This window comes from Gossypium raimondii, chromosome 11, assembly GCF_025698545.1.
Source record: "Gossypium raimondii isolate GPD5lz chromosome 11, ASM2569854v1, whole genome shotgun sequence".
Classification (NCBI taxonomy): domain Eukaryota; kingdom Viridiplantae; phylum Streptophyta; class Magnoliopsida; order Malvales; family Malvaceae; genus Gossypium; species Gossypium raimondii.
Window position 1 is genome coordinate 58,514,547 of NC_068575.1, and position 15,570 is coordinate 58,530,116.

At 33.4% G+C, this 15,570-nt stretch overlaps 3 protein-coding genes across 4 annotated transcripts; 2 read left to right on the top strand and 1 right to left on the bottom strand.

Moving 5' to 3' along the window:
* The first annotated feature begins 4,140 nt into the window (after window positions 1-4,140).
* LOC105802336 (uncharacterized) lies at window positions 4,141-7,817 on the top strand. 2 transcript variants are annotated; one of them, XM_012633913.2, is made up of 4 exons: window positions 4,143-4,716; window positions 5,124-5,200; window positions 6,679-7,273; window positions 7,467-7,817. In XM_012633913.2, the coding sequence occupies exons 1-4, from the start codon at window positions 4,507-4,509 to the stop codon at window positions 7,488-7,490; spliced, it is 906 nt and encodes a 301-aa protein (XP_012489367.1). In that variant the 5' UTR covers window positions 4,143-4,506; the 3' UTR covers window positions 7,491-7,817. The 2 variants fall into 2 exon arrangements, with proteins under 2 accessions (XP_012489366.1, XP_012489367.1); XM_012633912.2 differs by lacking the exon at window positions 7,467-7,817 and having other exon boundaries at window positions 4,141-4,716; window positions 6,679-7,459.
* A 1,141-nt stretch (window positions 7,818-8,958) lies between these two features.
* Window positions 8,959-11,013, top strand: LOC105802335 (RNA polymerase II transcriptional coactivator KIWI). The gene is made up of 4 exons (XM_012633911.2): window positions 8,959-9,164; window positions 9,364-9,469; window positions 10,562-10,584; window positions 10,668-11,013. The coding sequence occupies exons 1-4, from the start codon at window positions 9,027-9,029 to the stop codon at window positions 10,725-10,727; spliced, it is 327 nt and encodes a 108-aa protein (XP_012489365.1). The 5' UTR covers window positions 8,959-9,026; the 3' UTR covers window positions 10,728-11,013.
* A 528-nt stretch (window positions 11,014-11,541) lies between these two features.
* On the bottom strand, window positions 11,542-14,530 carry LOC105802334 (AUGMIN subunit 1). Its single transcript, XM_012633910.2, has 6 exons — window positions 14,068-14,530; window positions 13,838-13,970; window positions 13,599-13,733; window positions 13,384-13,507; window positions 12,616-12,753; window positions 11,542-12,002 (listed from the first exon to the last, which is right to left on the bottom strand). The coding sequence occupies exons 1-6, from the start codon at window positions 14,333-14,335 to the stop codon at window positions 11,895-11,897; spliced, it is 906 nt and encodes a 301-aa protein (XP_012489364.1). The 5' UTR covers window positions 14,336-14,530; the 3' UTR covers window positions 11,542-11,894.
* Between the last annotated feature and the right edge of the window lie 1,040 nt (window positions 14,531-15,570).

Below are 15,570 nucleotides of genomic sequence, written 5' to 3' on the forward strand. Positions count from 1 at the left end.
CAACTTTTGATTGGAAATCAATGAAAAGAAATATATAACGTTGTTTGGAGAATGAGACAATACAATGATATCAACCTGGTAAGAGACAAAAGCACACTTATTTAGAGAAAGCCTTTCATTTGCTAACTTAAGAGGTGATCCATCAAAAGGAGAAAAAGAAGAAGAAGCATTGCATGCTAGGAAATCAAATGATCAAAATCAAACAATTTCCTATGGAATAAACCATAATAGAAGACCTAATGCAATGTATTGATTGAGATCCTTGAAGATCAACAAAGGTAGAGCATGTAGGAATAAAGGTATTGCAATGAGGTCAAAAGGACGGACAATGCCTTGAAAGGTTGTCACATGTTGCATAAAGCCAAACAACCTTGATAGGTAATTACTGCGGAGTTAGAACGGCGCAATGACCCTTTTGAGTGGATGTTAGTGCAAGACGGTTCATGTATAAAGTAAGTATAATTTGAATTTAATCGTTCAATAAGTTATGTCTTTCAATATCAAAATTAGAATCAATTTGAAAAAAGTATTCGAGTTGCTCCACTTTTCCTATTTATTTTTAACTTTAAGGAGAGCATCGTTTTTAATATTGAGTAAGCTATTTAGGTGGGATTTGAATGGGTAATTGGGTGCAGTGCAGCGCGTCTAGTTTACTTTTTGTTTCACGCTACAATATCGCTACAATATCTAATCTCACTGCCACCGCTGTTTTTACACTAATCGTAAGTAAATACACCGCCTATCCAAACTAAGCCTTAATCCACTTGGTTTGCTTTCAAGTTTTGTTCCCATTTAGCAACAACTTAAAGATTGTTGCCGACAATGACAACTTTCATTTTCATTATGTTAATGGTGCATCTATTCTCAAAGAATGGTTTTGTTATTGCTCCTTACGATCAAGCTTGGACTTGTTTAAAGAAGTTGGATTTGAGCTAGTTTCAATGGCCCATCAAGTCTATTGTTCATGTTGTTGCTGGTAAGTTTGAACAGGTGTAATGCAAGTTGGTCTTTATTTTGGATGAAAGTTTTAGGTTGATGAACTTTTCATAACTTCATGCACGATTGTAATTTCAACAACTTGTTTGGCTGAAAGGAATTAGCAATACATTACAGCCCAATTAAGCGGGCTCATCACTAAATAATTGTTTGATTGTTTGTAATAAGCTATTACGACCCATATTAAATACGAATTTATTTATGAAAGAGGTAATATTTGATACTCTCTCCACTGAATAAGTGATCCAAGGCATGAGTGAAATAATAAGTTAATCTAATTTTATTTTTACAAAGTTATATAATCTAATTCATAAACAATAACATACTCATATATTATCAAAGCATTTAAATATAAAATTGTTTTGTAATTTACGCATGTCAACACATTTTATTTTTAGAAACATGAAAAAAATTTAGAGAAAGTTTTCCATTTTACAATTTCATTAATAAAATGACTTCAAATATCCTAAAAAAAAACTAAAAAAGATCACATATGAAATCACGAAATAAAAACCACAAAAACCCCCCATTAAACCTCATTAAGTAACTTTCAGTGTTTTTTTTTGTCAAAACTCTCTCTCTCCTCATGTTTCAGTGGTTTGAGACACTTATAGAGGGCTTTTAAACTGGAATTTTATGGCGGAGGAAAAGTAGAACGAAGAGAGAAACACAGCTTGAAGCTAACTCCAAAAGAATGGCGATCAGAAGGATTTTTTTTGTGAACTTCTAAATCTATGGTCATGTAGGACGATATATAAAAATATTTTGAAATAAAAATGAGATCAAGATCATATCATTTGATGGTAGGGGTGGCGACTGACAACGACTCCCACGATGGAGAATGACCGAGTTTTGGAAATTTTGAACATTTGGGTGGGGGAAAGAATTTGTGAGAGAAAAAAGCTAATAACTATTAAAATAAATGAAAAATAAGGTTTATAGGTTATTAAAATAATCATTAAATATTTTAAAATTAATCTTACTAATATTTATATATTTGTTATTTTTTATGTATTTTTATAAAAATACATTTTAAATTTCTTTTTTCTGGAATTCATTTTTTTAATTCAAAATCGATACTTAAAGCATAGATTGGATAAATGTTGAGAAATAAATTTGTTAATATATTTTATGATTAAAATTTAATTGATAAAATATATAGATATTAGAGACTTTTTTTTGGGGTACAAGAGCAAGAAAGGTTATTTCATGGAAAACAAATAAAAGTTTTTGAGGCATATGTTGCCCTTTGTTTGGCTTCTTTACGGTTTTTTATCTATATAATATTAAAAAAAATACTGAAATGACATGTTCCAAAAATTATGTGCTAAAATGGTACATTGGAGGGTGGTGCATAGGTGGCACCATCCTAGTATTCTGACAGCATTCTGGTAAAAAAAAAATAGTAGTGGTGCCAAAGTGATAGGCAACACCACTTAAGGGTACAGGGGTATGGTGCCTACCTGATAGGCGGCACCAGTGGTATTTCCCCCCTCTCCCATCTAACTCAATTAATAAAAATAAATAATTTAAATATGATAATTATTTAATACATTAATGGTAATTTTTTAATTCTACCATTTATTTTTAAATTATATTTAAAATTTGTAAAAATAATAAAACATGTGAAAAAATATCATTAAAAAATTTCACATAATTACTCATTTGGATACATAATTATCTGCTTACAAACTAAAAAAGAAAAAGTGGTGCCGCCTATCACTTTGGCACCACTACTAAAATATATTTTTTTAACAGAATGCTGTCAGAATGTTAGGGTGGTGCCGCCTATGCACCACCCTCCCCCTTTGAATGTACCATTTTGATACATAATTTTTGAAACATGCTATTTCAGTATTTTTTATTTTATTTTATATTATATAAGCAAAAAATCCCTTCTTTGCATAGCGAATTATCGCTCAACAGTTGATGTTGAATGGTGACATGTTAGAGAGTTGCCTTATATATCTTCAAGTGTTGGTTGGAGTTTTCATCGTACCTTTGTGCATTTGAAGATGATATTTTATCATTTTTTTATCATTTCCAAAGAGGTTATAAAAAGCAATTTTGTGAGTTTTAAAGATTAAAATAATAGAGTGAAGGATAAGGAGCCTGACTTAGAGCTTGCTTGCAAATCCAAAGCTTCGGATGAACAAAAATTGAGAGCCTCTATGATCCCAGGCAATTGCAGTTTCACCTGTCATATTCATTTGGTTTTTATGAACAATGCAAAATGAAAGAGTCTAGGTAGTTAATAGCCCTTAAATCGCACCCAAATATCAAATTCCTTAAAGAGATATTTGAATAGAGTCAAAGAGAGTAAGCGTTGAGAATAGAAAGGTGTAGATCATGGATCCTTTCGACTACAACACATGGGGCGAGGTTGGCATTCCAACCGATGAGTTCATTTCTTGATTTACAAATGATACAAAGAGTGCAAGCAATGACACCACATAATCTGCTTATTCATAGGTACTAGTATTATTTAATTGGAGTCAATTGAGAAACCGGTTAGATAACGAAAAAATGCAGAAGTAATTTGATCCGTTAACAAATGAAGAACCAAACTGAACAGCCCTAACAAAATTATAATCAAAGAAAAGATGTTCAACAGATTCTCTATTAGTTTTGCATAAAAAAACAAATATTATCATTGAGAGGTGATCTTCTCGAGAGAAGATCTTTAATTGGAAGGTAATTATTGCATTTTTTTTTTTTAAAGAAAAATGATGATTTTATAAGGAAGTTTGAGAGGCACAAGTTGTGTGCCAAACTTCATGAGGAATAGAGTGAGAGCCATTAGATATCGACCGATGATTAAGGGCATACACATTCTCCACAGAGAAAGTCCGTTATAATCAAATTTCTAGACAATTTTATCTTCTCCACCATGAATGGAGAAAGTCCTACTGAGAAGATCAAATCTTCGATCGGAGTTGAGGACTTTTTTAGTCTCAGTTTCTAACTAGAGAAATGAATGAACTTCAATATCCGAGATAGATGGTTTGACTGTGTCCGCTGAAGGACTTCGATTAATGATTTATCATAGTTAAAAAAATTAAGGATTAAATTGAAAACTTTTATAGTGAGGACCAAAATGGAAACACAAGGGCGAGTAATTGTCCGTGTAGTTTACCCTTTCTTTTTTTTTCTTAATCCCTTCTACCGATCCATGAACAACTCCTGTTCTCGACGAACCCAAAATTAGGTGGTGTTGTGCCCGGTAACTGTCGCTGCCCCTACCGGTCTTCCAATTTTTTCCTAAGATTTTCTTTTCAACCTCATAAACTTTAAAATTCAATAACCAATGTAGATATTTTTTCCTCTTCCCAATCAGCAAAATGCTTATTGAAATAAAATTCAACAGATTTCTTTGATCACGTGACTTCAACAGCGTAAAACACTCTCCAACACGCGACAGATCACTTTTCATCTTTTTGATTATCGATGGCGTTAAATTCTCGAACTCTAAATCGATAGAAAACGACTACTTTCAAGAGCCGGTCCCTCATGGAAGAAAGTGATAAAAGGATCGGTAATGGTGGGGAAACCTCTTCGAGGGTTTCAGCTGATTCACCCTCTTGGTTGTTTGCTAGCAGGCAAAGGTTCGCCATTGAGCTCAGGCCCGGTGAGACCACGATTGTTTCTTGGAAGAGGCTAGTCAAAGATGCTCAAAACGCGTCTCCTCCTTTGACTGCGCCGAAGACCGAAGATTCTATGGTGAGAATTTTTGCTTTTTTTTTTCTTTAACTGAAATTAACTTTGCAGGTATGGAATGTGATTAGTAATTCTGGTAACATTGTTTTTCGTTAATTGGGTCTTTCTTATATTGTAATTTATCCGGCACTGCATCAATAATTTTGGGTTTGCTTATGGATAGGCTTGGAACAACATGTTTTAGGTAAACTTATTGTTCTTTGAGATGCAAGTACTTTTATTTCTGTTAATTAACAGCTCATCCAGCAAACTGTAGGTCAAATACTTTGTTATATTTCAATTTGGCTTCTCTTGTTTGTTGTTTTGCTAGTATTATTCAATCATATCTTGCAGTGGTACTTTTTCATCTATTCTTAAGATATCTGAAATCTTTAATTGATCACTATGTTCATTTGTCTATTGTTATGTAGGATGAATGTTTTCAAGACAGCAAGTCTACAGTTAAACAGAATGGACTACTTGTAAACTCTGAGAAATTGGAATGCATGTGAGTTTTTCCCTCTATTATTCTGCCTCGTATCTTTTCACGTCTTGTCTGCCGGTAATCCAGGAAAACAATAATTTTTCTCTCTTTTTTCCCTAATCTAAATTATATTCGATAAATAACATACCAATAGTGAACAGAATGGATTACTTGTAAACTAAGAGAAATTGGAATTCATTTGATTTTTTCCCTCTTTGAAGTCTTCTTCTTTGTATGCTTTTTATGTCTTGGCTGTCGGGAAGATCCTGGCAAACTAACTTTATGGATTTTCTAATCTAATGCATATTTGATAAATGATATACCATTGTGAAAGCTTCCTTTTATCAATCAATCCAAAAGATTTAAAAAATAATAATTAGTTATTATTGGTTTTCTTAGCCATAATTACGAAGTCATGTCTTTTGGTTCGAATTTTAAGTCATGTAATTTCAAAGACGAAATAACTGTTAATTTTAGTAGCATGCTTAGTCATTGAAAGATACATTTAGTGTCTGTAGTAGTTGCTTTCTTCATTTTCTTTATTTAGCATTTAACGACATTAACAAGAATATACTCCCATAAAGGCTAAACTAGGCATACGTTTGTATATAGAATCTTCTGTAGATTGTTTTAAAGAATGAGATTTTGGTCAAACCTGTCACTCCTAGTAAACTCCATTTCATGAACGGTTTGATGATCTAGACTCATCAAGCTTTCCAAGTATGTATGACGTGGAATTTTTGGACTTGCATATTGGTTCTGTTTTGAGATTGAATTTAAGTCAAATTTTGCATTCTGGTGGCTTGATTTTGAACATGAAATTCCATACTATCAGTGCTGTTTTTTGCAATATAGGTGCTCTTATGTCGTAATTTAGTTGTCCAGAATTACAAAATATGAGCAAAGGCCATGGTACTGAAAGGAGCCTTGGCATTTCATGGAGCTAGGTAAAAAACCGACAATATAGATCCTGAAGGAAGATTAAATTTACATGCATGCCCATTTGGGACCTAATATGGGGGAGATGTCATATATAACATGTAATGGTTCTAACTGAGTATCGTTGTTAGCAATTACTTCAAAAACGTGAAATGTTATAGGGACATTGCGGAAGAGTCTTGAACCTTCTTTTGCCAACACCCTGTTCACTATTAGTTACTAAAAAAAAGAATTTAATGCTTAAGATGTAACAAAAAGATTTTTTGCATTTGTTATTGTTGTTGTTTCTGTGCCTGCGGCACATGCTTTTCTCTTCTGCACTTAAAACCCTTTTTCCTTTTAGGAGTAACATTATATCTGTATTTGTTCCACTTAAACCAGGAGGTCTTAGAAGCATAAATTTAGTTTTTTTAAATATGAGCTATTATATTGAGCATATAATCACTGATTTATGGAGCATACTTTTTTTTGGTTGCTGATTATGTCTTACTTTTTGTTGAGAAAAATAATTTAAGTTGAACCTCAGTTTTACTCCTTTTTAATGATATATTGTTTTGGCCCAGAAACGAACCTGTATTATCAGTGGCTCAACAATCAAGAAAACGGACTAAAGATATGGCCAAATCTCAAGGAGAGAAAGTTGATGGTCATCTACCAAGTAAACATGTGAAAGTGGAACAGGGGAGGCTAAATTTTGCTGCTACCAACTCTTTGCTTCAAGAAGAATCTTCCGTTCTCTTGCAGAACTTAGCTGATATTAGTCAACATGATCAGAAATTGCATAAAATGTTGAATTCTTCTGTAAGATCTTCGATTAAGAAACCTGCTAACATTGGAACTAAGTCTGAGCACTCGTCACAAACTGGAATCTCAAATGATGATGATGCTTCTATATCTCCACAAAATTCAAAGGATACTGATAGCTATAACAATGTAATCATCCACCCTAGCAATATAGGAAATTATACAAACTCTTTAGCAACACACCAGAATTATCTGGAAAAAAATTATAGTAAACAACTTGAGTCTCCGTTGAGCGAGCTGATGGTTGATGAGAATGAGGAAGGAATTTCCGCCAAAGTAGAACAGAGGGAGAGGAGGGCAGCATTTGGTGAACTGCCAGATCTTAATCTTCCTGTTTATCCAGTTCAACCCGAGGTAAGCAATTGTATCTCCAAATTTCAACAACATACGAGGACTTGATCTCTTTTTTTGTCAGTTGTCACAATAAGTAGTTAAAGTAATTAAATTTTATATATTGAGGTGGTTAGCATGTGTGTTGTGCCTCTTCTTATATAACCAATTCCTATTCACAGTGAAATTAAATTATTATAATTATCTATATTTGTAGGTCTTGATCTCATTCCATGATTAACTGAGCTACTTCTTCTTCTGATGCATACGTATATATACATGTCCGACCATAGTCTGTATTACTGGATGGCTTTGGCATTGTCTTTAGTGCTGATGCAGCTGCTGGAGGTAGTTGTGCATCTTGCTTGATTGACTATACATAATGAGGTGATGGATTGACTTACATTTTCTGTAGTTAAACTTGGCTGTAGAAGATACTTTATCTGCGGTTGACTAAAAGTTTCAAGTATTGGATTAAATCTCTCGAGTATGTAAACTTGTAGTAATTTTGAAGTGGGAGAAAGGTAACAAATGATCTATATTAAGTTCTTGGCTGATTTGTGGTTCACCATTATGTAAGTGTTATCACTTCAGTTAAGGGGCCAAATGTAGGCAACTAGGCATGTTTGAGCTCTTGCAGCTAAGAGCGTCCCAACGCAGAAGAATATAATGTTTTTAATTAAAATTGTCAAAAATATTAGAACAAGTAGAAGATTTGTAATTTTCGTTTTGCCCGCATAAATAATTTAAAGAACAAATGTCATGAAATGATTTGAATTCAAATGATAATCCGAAATGGTACAAACTTAAAATGATTTGATCAAAAAAAATATTAATAAGCCCGAATGATTAAAATTCAAAATAAATAAAATTCAAAGTGACTTGTAAATTTTTAAAATTTTAATTGATTCGACCTAAATTAATTTGATTTAGCATTAAATTTATTATCCATATTAGATTTCAATATTATTTTCAGAATTTATATCCAATTTAAATAATATTACCTATTGAATATCAGAATTTAATAATTAAAAGTGTTTCAAAATAAAAATTGCCAGAAGGAACAATGGCTAGAAAAGGAACCATTTTTTAAAAAACCACCCTTTTCCCCTTCCCCCACATCTGCTTAATTTCTCTTCCTTTCATGGGAGATTTTCACTTATACTAATGTAAAATTAACATGATTTGACAGTTCATAATTTTTTTTACAATTAATGTTTTAACAATTCTATCATTGTAACAGATTATGCATGTTGAGTATGAAGCATTTTTTAAACTATTTATTTTATGTGAAAAATTTCAACCGTAAAATATATGCTAATATAGATAATAATTTAAATCAATATGATAGAAATATTGAATTGATTTAAAATTTTACATGTATGACAAATGTAATTTTTAGATAAATTTAACGGTTGGATTACTAAATTATCAATTGTATATAAAATTAAAATCATATTAGTTTTACACTGAATTATTAAATTATATTTATTTATGACAATTTTAATTAAATTTAATAAAAATATTCAAATACTAAATTCACATTAACTTCAAATTCAGTTCCTCAATAAAATTTACCCTACCTATTATGTATTTTTAATTAAATTTATTTCATTTTTTAAAATGTAAATCTATGTCATTTAAATAAAAGAGAAATTTTTTTATTAGAAAAAAACGTTTTTGGCAAGTTTAAAAGCAGATTAAAAGCCCGGGGGAAAGGGAAGTTTACTAGAAAAAAAAAGCTCACAAATTGCGAAGACAGAGAGAGTTGGAGGGAATGTCGTTTAGAGGGAAGAGAAAGGATGGAGAGGGTCTCGCTTCCGACGAGAACGAGGATCACGCGCCTCCTAATAAAGTCTCCAAGATTTCTTCTGCAGTCGACTCTGACGATTCCGACGATGTCGTCGTCTGCGAGGTTCCTCTCCACTGACGCCCGCTGTTTCTCCATATTCTATTTCACGCCTCAAAATTTTCCCCAAAATATGCCATTCTAGGGCTTTGCGCCTTAGGGTTTCTCTCTCTCTCTCTCTCTCTCTCTCTCTCTCTCTCTCTCTCTTTATTATATATTGAACAAAGTTTATGAAATGTGGAATTCTTTTTGTTGTGGGCTGCAGATATCCAAGAATAGGAGAGTTTCAGTGAGGAACTGGAATGGCAAGATTTGGGTTGATATTCGTGAATTTTATGTCAAGGATGGTAAACAGTTGCCTGGCAAGAAAGGTACTTTTTCTCTTTGTTTTATTTCCAAAGTTTATGATGTCAAGCCTGTGCTATTTTTTTCCTCTTTAAGTTTAAACATGAAGTTTGACTTAATCTCTAATATGTACAACAAAGTTTAACTGAGAAAGAAGGTTTCATATTGCTTTATTCATTTCATACCCGCTTTCCTGCAAACTTGTTTTTTTTTTCAGTATAGGCCTAGTGAAGGGGAGAGTTAAATGTTGTTGTTAAGTTTGATTGGTTATAACTTTCATTTAGGTTTGGATCTTTTTACCTATTACCAGTGGGTTGAAGTTGGATTAAAAACGCAGTATTCTGTTTGTTATCCGTTGCTTATTGTCTTGTGTTCATTACTTGCATAACTTTTTTTCTTTTGTAAGTTTTAAACATTAAGCATACTGAAGTTCATACTTTGAAGTTTAATGTTTCATACACTTCCATCTGCAACACATTTTTGAGCATGAATATTTTGTTTCATTTATTCAGCAGTGTTATGTTGTCATTTTCTCACTATTAGAAGAAAAGCTATAATAAAATTAAGCAAGGGGCCCCTTAAGTCTTAAGTTAGAGGGGACTTTTTAACCCTTTTTACCTTAAACTGAGCTTGCCTGAAAAGGATCAAAGGTGCGTTACTCAAAGAGGTAAGAGGCAGTATAGTTGATTCGCTCTACTACTTAGCAAAAAGGCATGCCAATGCTGCTTACCCCAAATCACACATGATATTTTAGGTTGAGATTAAACCGTTGTTTTTACTTTTTAGTATTAATTTGATTATTGGGTTTGTTTCCTTACTGTTGTTGAATGTCAACAAACACAAATGGACTTGTCAAAATTGTGAATCTGTTATTTGTGAAAACCTTTAGTTGAAAATGTTATAGACTGCCCAGAGAATATTTGGGTTGGGAAATTACTTGGAAAAGTTTGACCTCTCTCTCTCTGTCTTCATTCTTATTTGGTGCTACGCTGGTAGTCACGATGTCGATGCATAACAGGATTTGGGGATTTTAGCTTCTGAAACTTAAGAGTTTCCATCTTTCTTTTTTCCATTGTCATTGTCAATATTCATGAACTAACATTTTCTTATTCTCCTAGGTATTTCTCTAAGTCTGGACCAGGTATGAATTACAAAGTTACTCTACCTAATATCATGATAGTGATGGGTGGGTACATTTGACTTTCTGATTTTGTTCTGGTGCAGTGGAATGTTCTATGCGATCATGCAGAGGCAATCGATAAGGCACTTGCTGAGAACTCGTAGGAAGTAGAGATATGGTATACCAAGGGAATCTAAGGACCTTTTCATATATTTTGGAAAGTTAACTTGCTGGAGGCCTAGGTTTTGTTGTTTATGATAGATCTTAACTTGTTTTTGAAGTTGCTATACTTAGAAGATATTTTATGCGGACCTCCATTTTGTGTAATTAGTTGTGTAGCTTTCAGCTATTAGACTGAATTTCAGCTGTATCTTTCATGTTGGATGATATTAACATGATCTGTGAAATGGAGACGTAAAAAAGGAACTAGATGGTGAATTTTGCTATTAAGGAGATGGGAATTTGGGAAAAGAAGTAAATTTCGGTATTTTTGCTACTAAGCTTTTTCTTTTGATGGAAATATGTATCATTGAGAAGGGATTTCTAGTAGAAAGGGTCCTCGATAACGTTTATAAGAACATGAATCAATCTGCCTCAAAATTAAACCTGATAATTTGTACATGTGTGTTGTATTACGTGTTAGTTATGTAAAGATAAATACAATAAAAATTACTAAACCTGTTATGATGTTAAATATATTTGTATCGGATTCAAAATGATCGAATCTAATGTAAAGTAAACTTCTCTTCGAACAAGAGAGACTAGGGAAGTTGCTAATCCAAATTGAATTCATTTGCCATGGTAAGCCTGAAAATACAAATACGACCTCAAAGTCAACCGAGTTTAGTCATCCCTCAAACTGGTTAAAGAAACCATAGCCCGAATTGGTGTTGTTGGCCTGCAAAATAGTTTACGAACAATGCCAAATGGCAGTGCTTCAAAGGGGGTCACTAAGAACAAAGTAAAAAAAAACAAAAAGACAGAAAGGGAGCAGAGCAACATCTTAAATAGGAAAAAGACAGTCAACAGGAGCTAACCATATCGAACATATACTTTTACAGCAATTTGCAAAAGTTGATGACAAAGGGGAAAGAGCAGGAGCTTAAGACGATAACATTACAACGTGCATGCATAAGCACACATAGCGTACATACCAACTTCAAATTAATACTATAACACGTTACAACTTGAATCTCATAAATCTGAATAGCTGTCTGCAACATCACACTGTCTTTTGGTTTCGATCACCGGGGCAAACTCACCCTTCCAGAAGTTCACTAATAAAAAATCAGCACGTTGTTCAGAAGAAAGTAAATTCTATTGTAAGCCAATCAATCTGACGTAGCAAGGGCTGATTGCAACACATCTTCCAGGTATTTTTCAGCAGCAGCATACTGCCTTTTCTTGTCCTCAATTGCTAAGGCAGCTAAAGCTTTATCCTGCACGAACAAAAATAAAATAACGGTAACACTGCGCACTTCTTTAGAGCACATTCCCTCCTTGCAAGGACAAGGATATGGAAACTAGGGCCCCAAGTCCAAAACATTCTAGACAAAGATGAAGACCAAAATTGAACTTTGAACATAGACCATCTGAATTAACAATGTTACCTATATTATGACTTGTCAATAAGGATGCAAGTTTTACATAACATGCAGTGCCAAGCAGGGTACCACCAAAATGTTAAGACACGTGGAAAAAGTGCGTCTACTTATGTGTTTGATGAGATTAAATGCACATCAAATATAAATTCTGTTCATTTATTTATATCAAAACCATAAACAATCTTGAGAAAGAAATATACAAAAATACTATGCGAAGCTTCACTACAAAGATCCATAGAAACCTCATATATTTACAATTACTATTTTACTCTTGTAGCTTTACATGAAGACATGATGGGTGATGAACAGACAAGAGGATCCATTACCAAAGAGTCTGATATAGGAAATAAAGACCAAGTATAATGGAGAAGAAATTTTGATATGTATATAGAAAACATTAACACCAAAGCACAATAGTGCTCCAATGCCAACCATGATAACATATTACCGGAGGTAGGTCCTGGTAGCTCCTCAAAGTATCTAAGATGGGTTTGGTCTTCTTCTCTAAGTCCTTCCTGTGTTCGGCCATTTCAACCAACACCCCATGATTAATTTCAGGTGTGTAGCCCACACGATTCAGTAATGCCTGTCAAACAAGATTAAGCATAAATGAAACGCAGAAAGAATTCATGCAAGCAACATATAGGTGATAATTAGATCGCCAAAATCTTGATAAATTAACAATGAGTGAGAAAACAAGAATAGGTACATCCTTGTAGCTTTATATGCAGTACTTTATTATTTAAATTCCAATATATGCAAAAGTGCAATATTCACCAAGGAAAATGATTCTTCTACTAAAATGATCTAATGATAAATTGTCCAAGACTATGAACTAGTACCTCAGCTAATGATTTTTTCAGCTTTAAAACAGAATCCGTACAATAATTCTATTCCAACTCTACCTATATATGAAGTTCTAAGTCTCCTGTTCAATCCATTTTATTTATAATTTCGAATAGTAATAAAAAGTCATTTTATACATTGAAATGTCCTGTCTATATGATTGATAAACTTTAACCCTACCACTCAAATCAAACCATGCATATCCAGTTAAATTTCATCCACTTACGGCAGAGGCAGCTTCTCTTTCCACCCATTTTTGTCCCTTTTAACTGATAAATAGCATGTTCATCTCAGAAGAACCAACAGCTTAAATTTCTGTAACTAGTTTTGCATCTTAATGCATCCCTGAAAATTAAAATACAAAGGATACCTTATAGTTGTTAAACTGTTGCATGTACTGTCGCTCCTTTGATGCCATAACACCCAAGTTCGTCTTCCAATTTTCCATTTGAGCATCACATGGAGCCACATCATCTTCTAGTTGTGCTAATGTCCTATATGAAAATATCAATTTCTTCTCAATAACCATCAAATAGATTCAAACGAAGGGCTAAAATTAGGGTGGTAAACGTACAAATTCCTTACCTTTTCAAATAGGTTAACCTAGCTATTGCTTTTCGAGTATACTCAAGAAGAGTTTTGGACTCTTTGTGCACTTTAGCCCTCTTCTCATCTACCCCAGTCTTTCTCAAAGAAATATCACCCATTGCTACAAGAAAACTAGATCCATTTTGTTTTTCTTCCTCGTTAGGTTCCAAATATAATACATGGAAATCAACATGAATTACGGAAGTTTTCAAAATTGTAAATCGAAAGCAACCCACCTACTAAGTTCGGTGTCTCGAATATTCAACAAATTAGCAACGTTTGCCAGAACTTGCGCCGATGCAACCACATTTGACGGCAAACTCTCCTGCGCTAATCCTACGTTCTCCAATATCTCTCTAATTCGAGCAGCTATAAGAGATTTCAATTTTAGGAAGAACAAGATGAAATTGTTTGAATTTGAGAATTTCAATTCAATTTAGAAAGAAAAATAAAAACAAATTAGGACCTTGAGAACGGTATTCGGCGGCTTTCTGGCGAAAATCGTTGGCAACAATGTTGGCAGCTTGAGTCTTTGCCTGCGAGACGGTAGCCAGATTGTACAAATGAGCAATGCTTCGCGGAGTGTATTCGAAATCAGGGACTTCTTTCCCGGCGGCATCGAACTGAGCCGCCAGCCACGCCTTCACTTCCGCAATTCGAGCGGCATTGGATCCGCCGCCCTTTGTTGCATCCGTTACCACCGGTTCACCCACTCCGGAGATCATTTCATTCATTTTTTAAGTCGTGAGTCGACTCAGTGAGTTGGAAGCGAGTACCACAGATTCTGATTCTGAAGGAGAAGAGGGTTACGCAAACCGTCGCAGGACCAAACGGAAAAATGTTGATCTCGCCGTCGCCGGGATAACTTTTCAATTTTCAATAGAACTGATCAAATTGTTTGATCGAAAATAACATTTTAACCCCCCCCCCATTTAAATTGGAAAAAAAAAAAACTCGCCCGGGTTTATTTATGGCATTATTTCTAAACTAATTTGAAATGAAAAGATAAAAAGGATTAAACTACCAAAATAGTTACTTTTGTTTGACTCAGGTTACATTTTAGTCATTTATATTTGATATGTTACATTTTAGTCACTTACGCTATCGTGTTATAACATTTTAATCACTAAGCCATTAATTACTCTTAACGGTGTAATGGTAAGCTAACTTGTCACGTTAAACCATCATTTCAAATGAAAATTTTAGATTAAATTATATAATTGGTCCCTATGTTTTTCGTTTTGAACAATTTTTTTTCTTTTATGTTGTTTTAGCTTCCTTCTTTTTCTTCTTATTTTCCATTCTTTTGTCAAGAAGTCTAAACAGAAAGATTAACTTGTTAGTAAGAAGAGGATTATTAATACGAGGGTGAATAGTTTTTTTTCTTAAAAAAAAAAGAAAGGAAAGATGATGACGGTGTAGTGCCAAAGCAAAATCTTGAGAAGCAAATAGAGAAACAAAAGGGATGCATGGCTGGCTTCCTTCAGATCTTTGATCGTCATTGACTTCTCTATGGCAAATGCCTTTGCTCCCCTAAGTGCATGTAACAGCTCGATTTCGACCCTAATCGGATATAGTAGTTTCAGGACTACAAATTTGAGTCAAAAAATATTTTAATATTATTTCGTGTGTTTATTATGTGTGAATTTGATTGTGTGAAATTTTCGTGTTCTAATTTTATCGTTTGAGTGGCCAATTAAAGAAAAAGAGCTTAATTGCGTAAAATGAAAAATTGGCTAGTTAATGTGTAAAGTGTTAAATTGCTAATTTCTTTTTAATATGGAGTCCTTAATAGGTAATAAGCCCACTATTAAGTGAGTGAGTGATAATGATCAAGAATGACCTTGTATTATAAAGTATAAATATTTAGAAACAAAGGTTAAGAAGGTAAATTAATAATATGTTAATATATGTTAACTAATAACAAATTATAATTCATTAGTCATTGTAAAAGCTTGATTCAAGATCA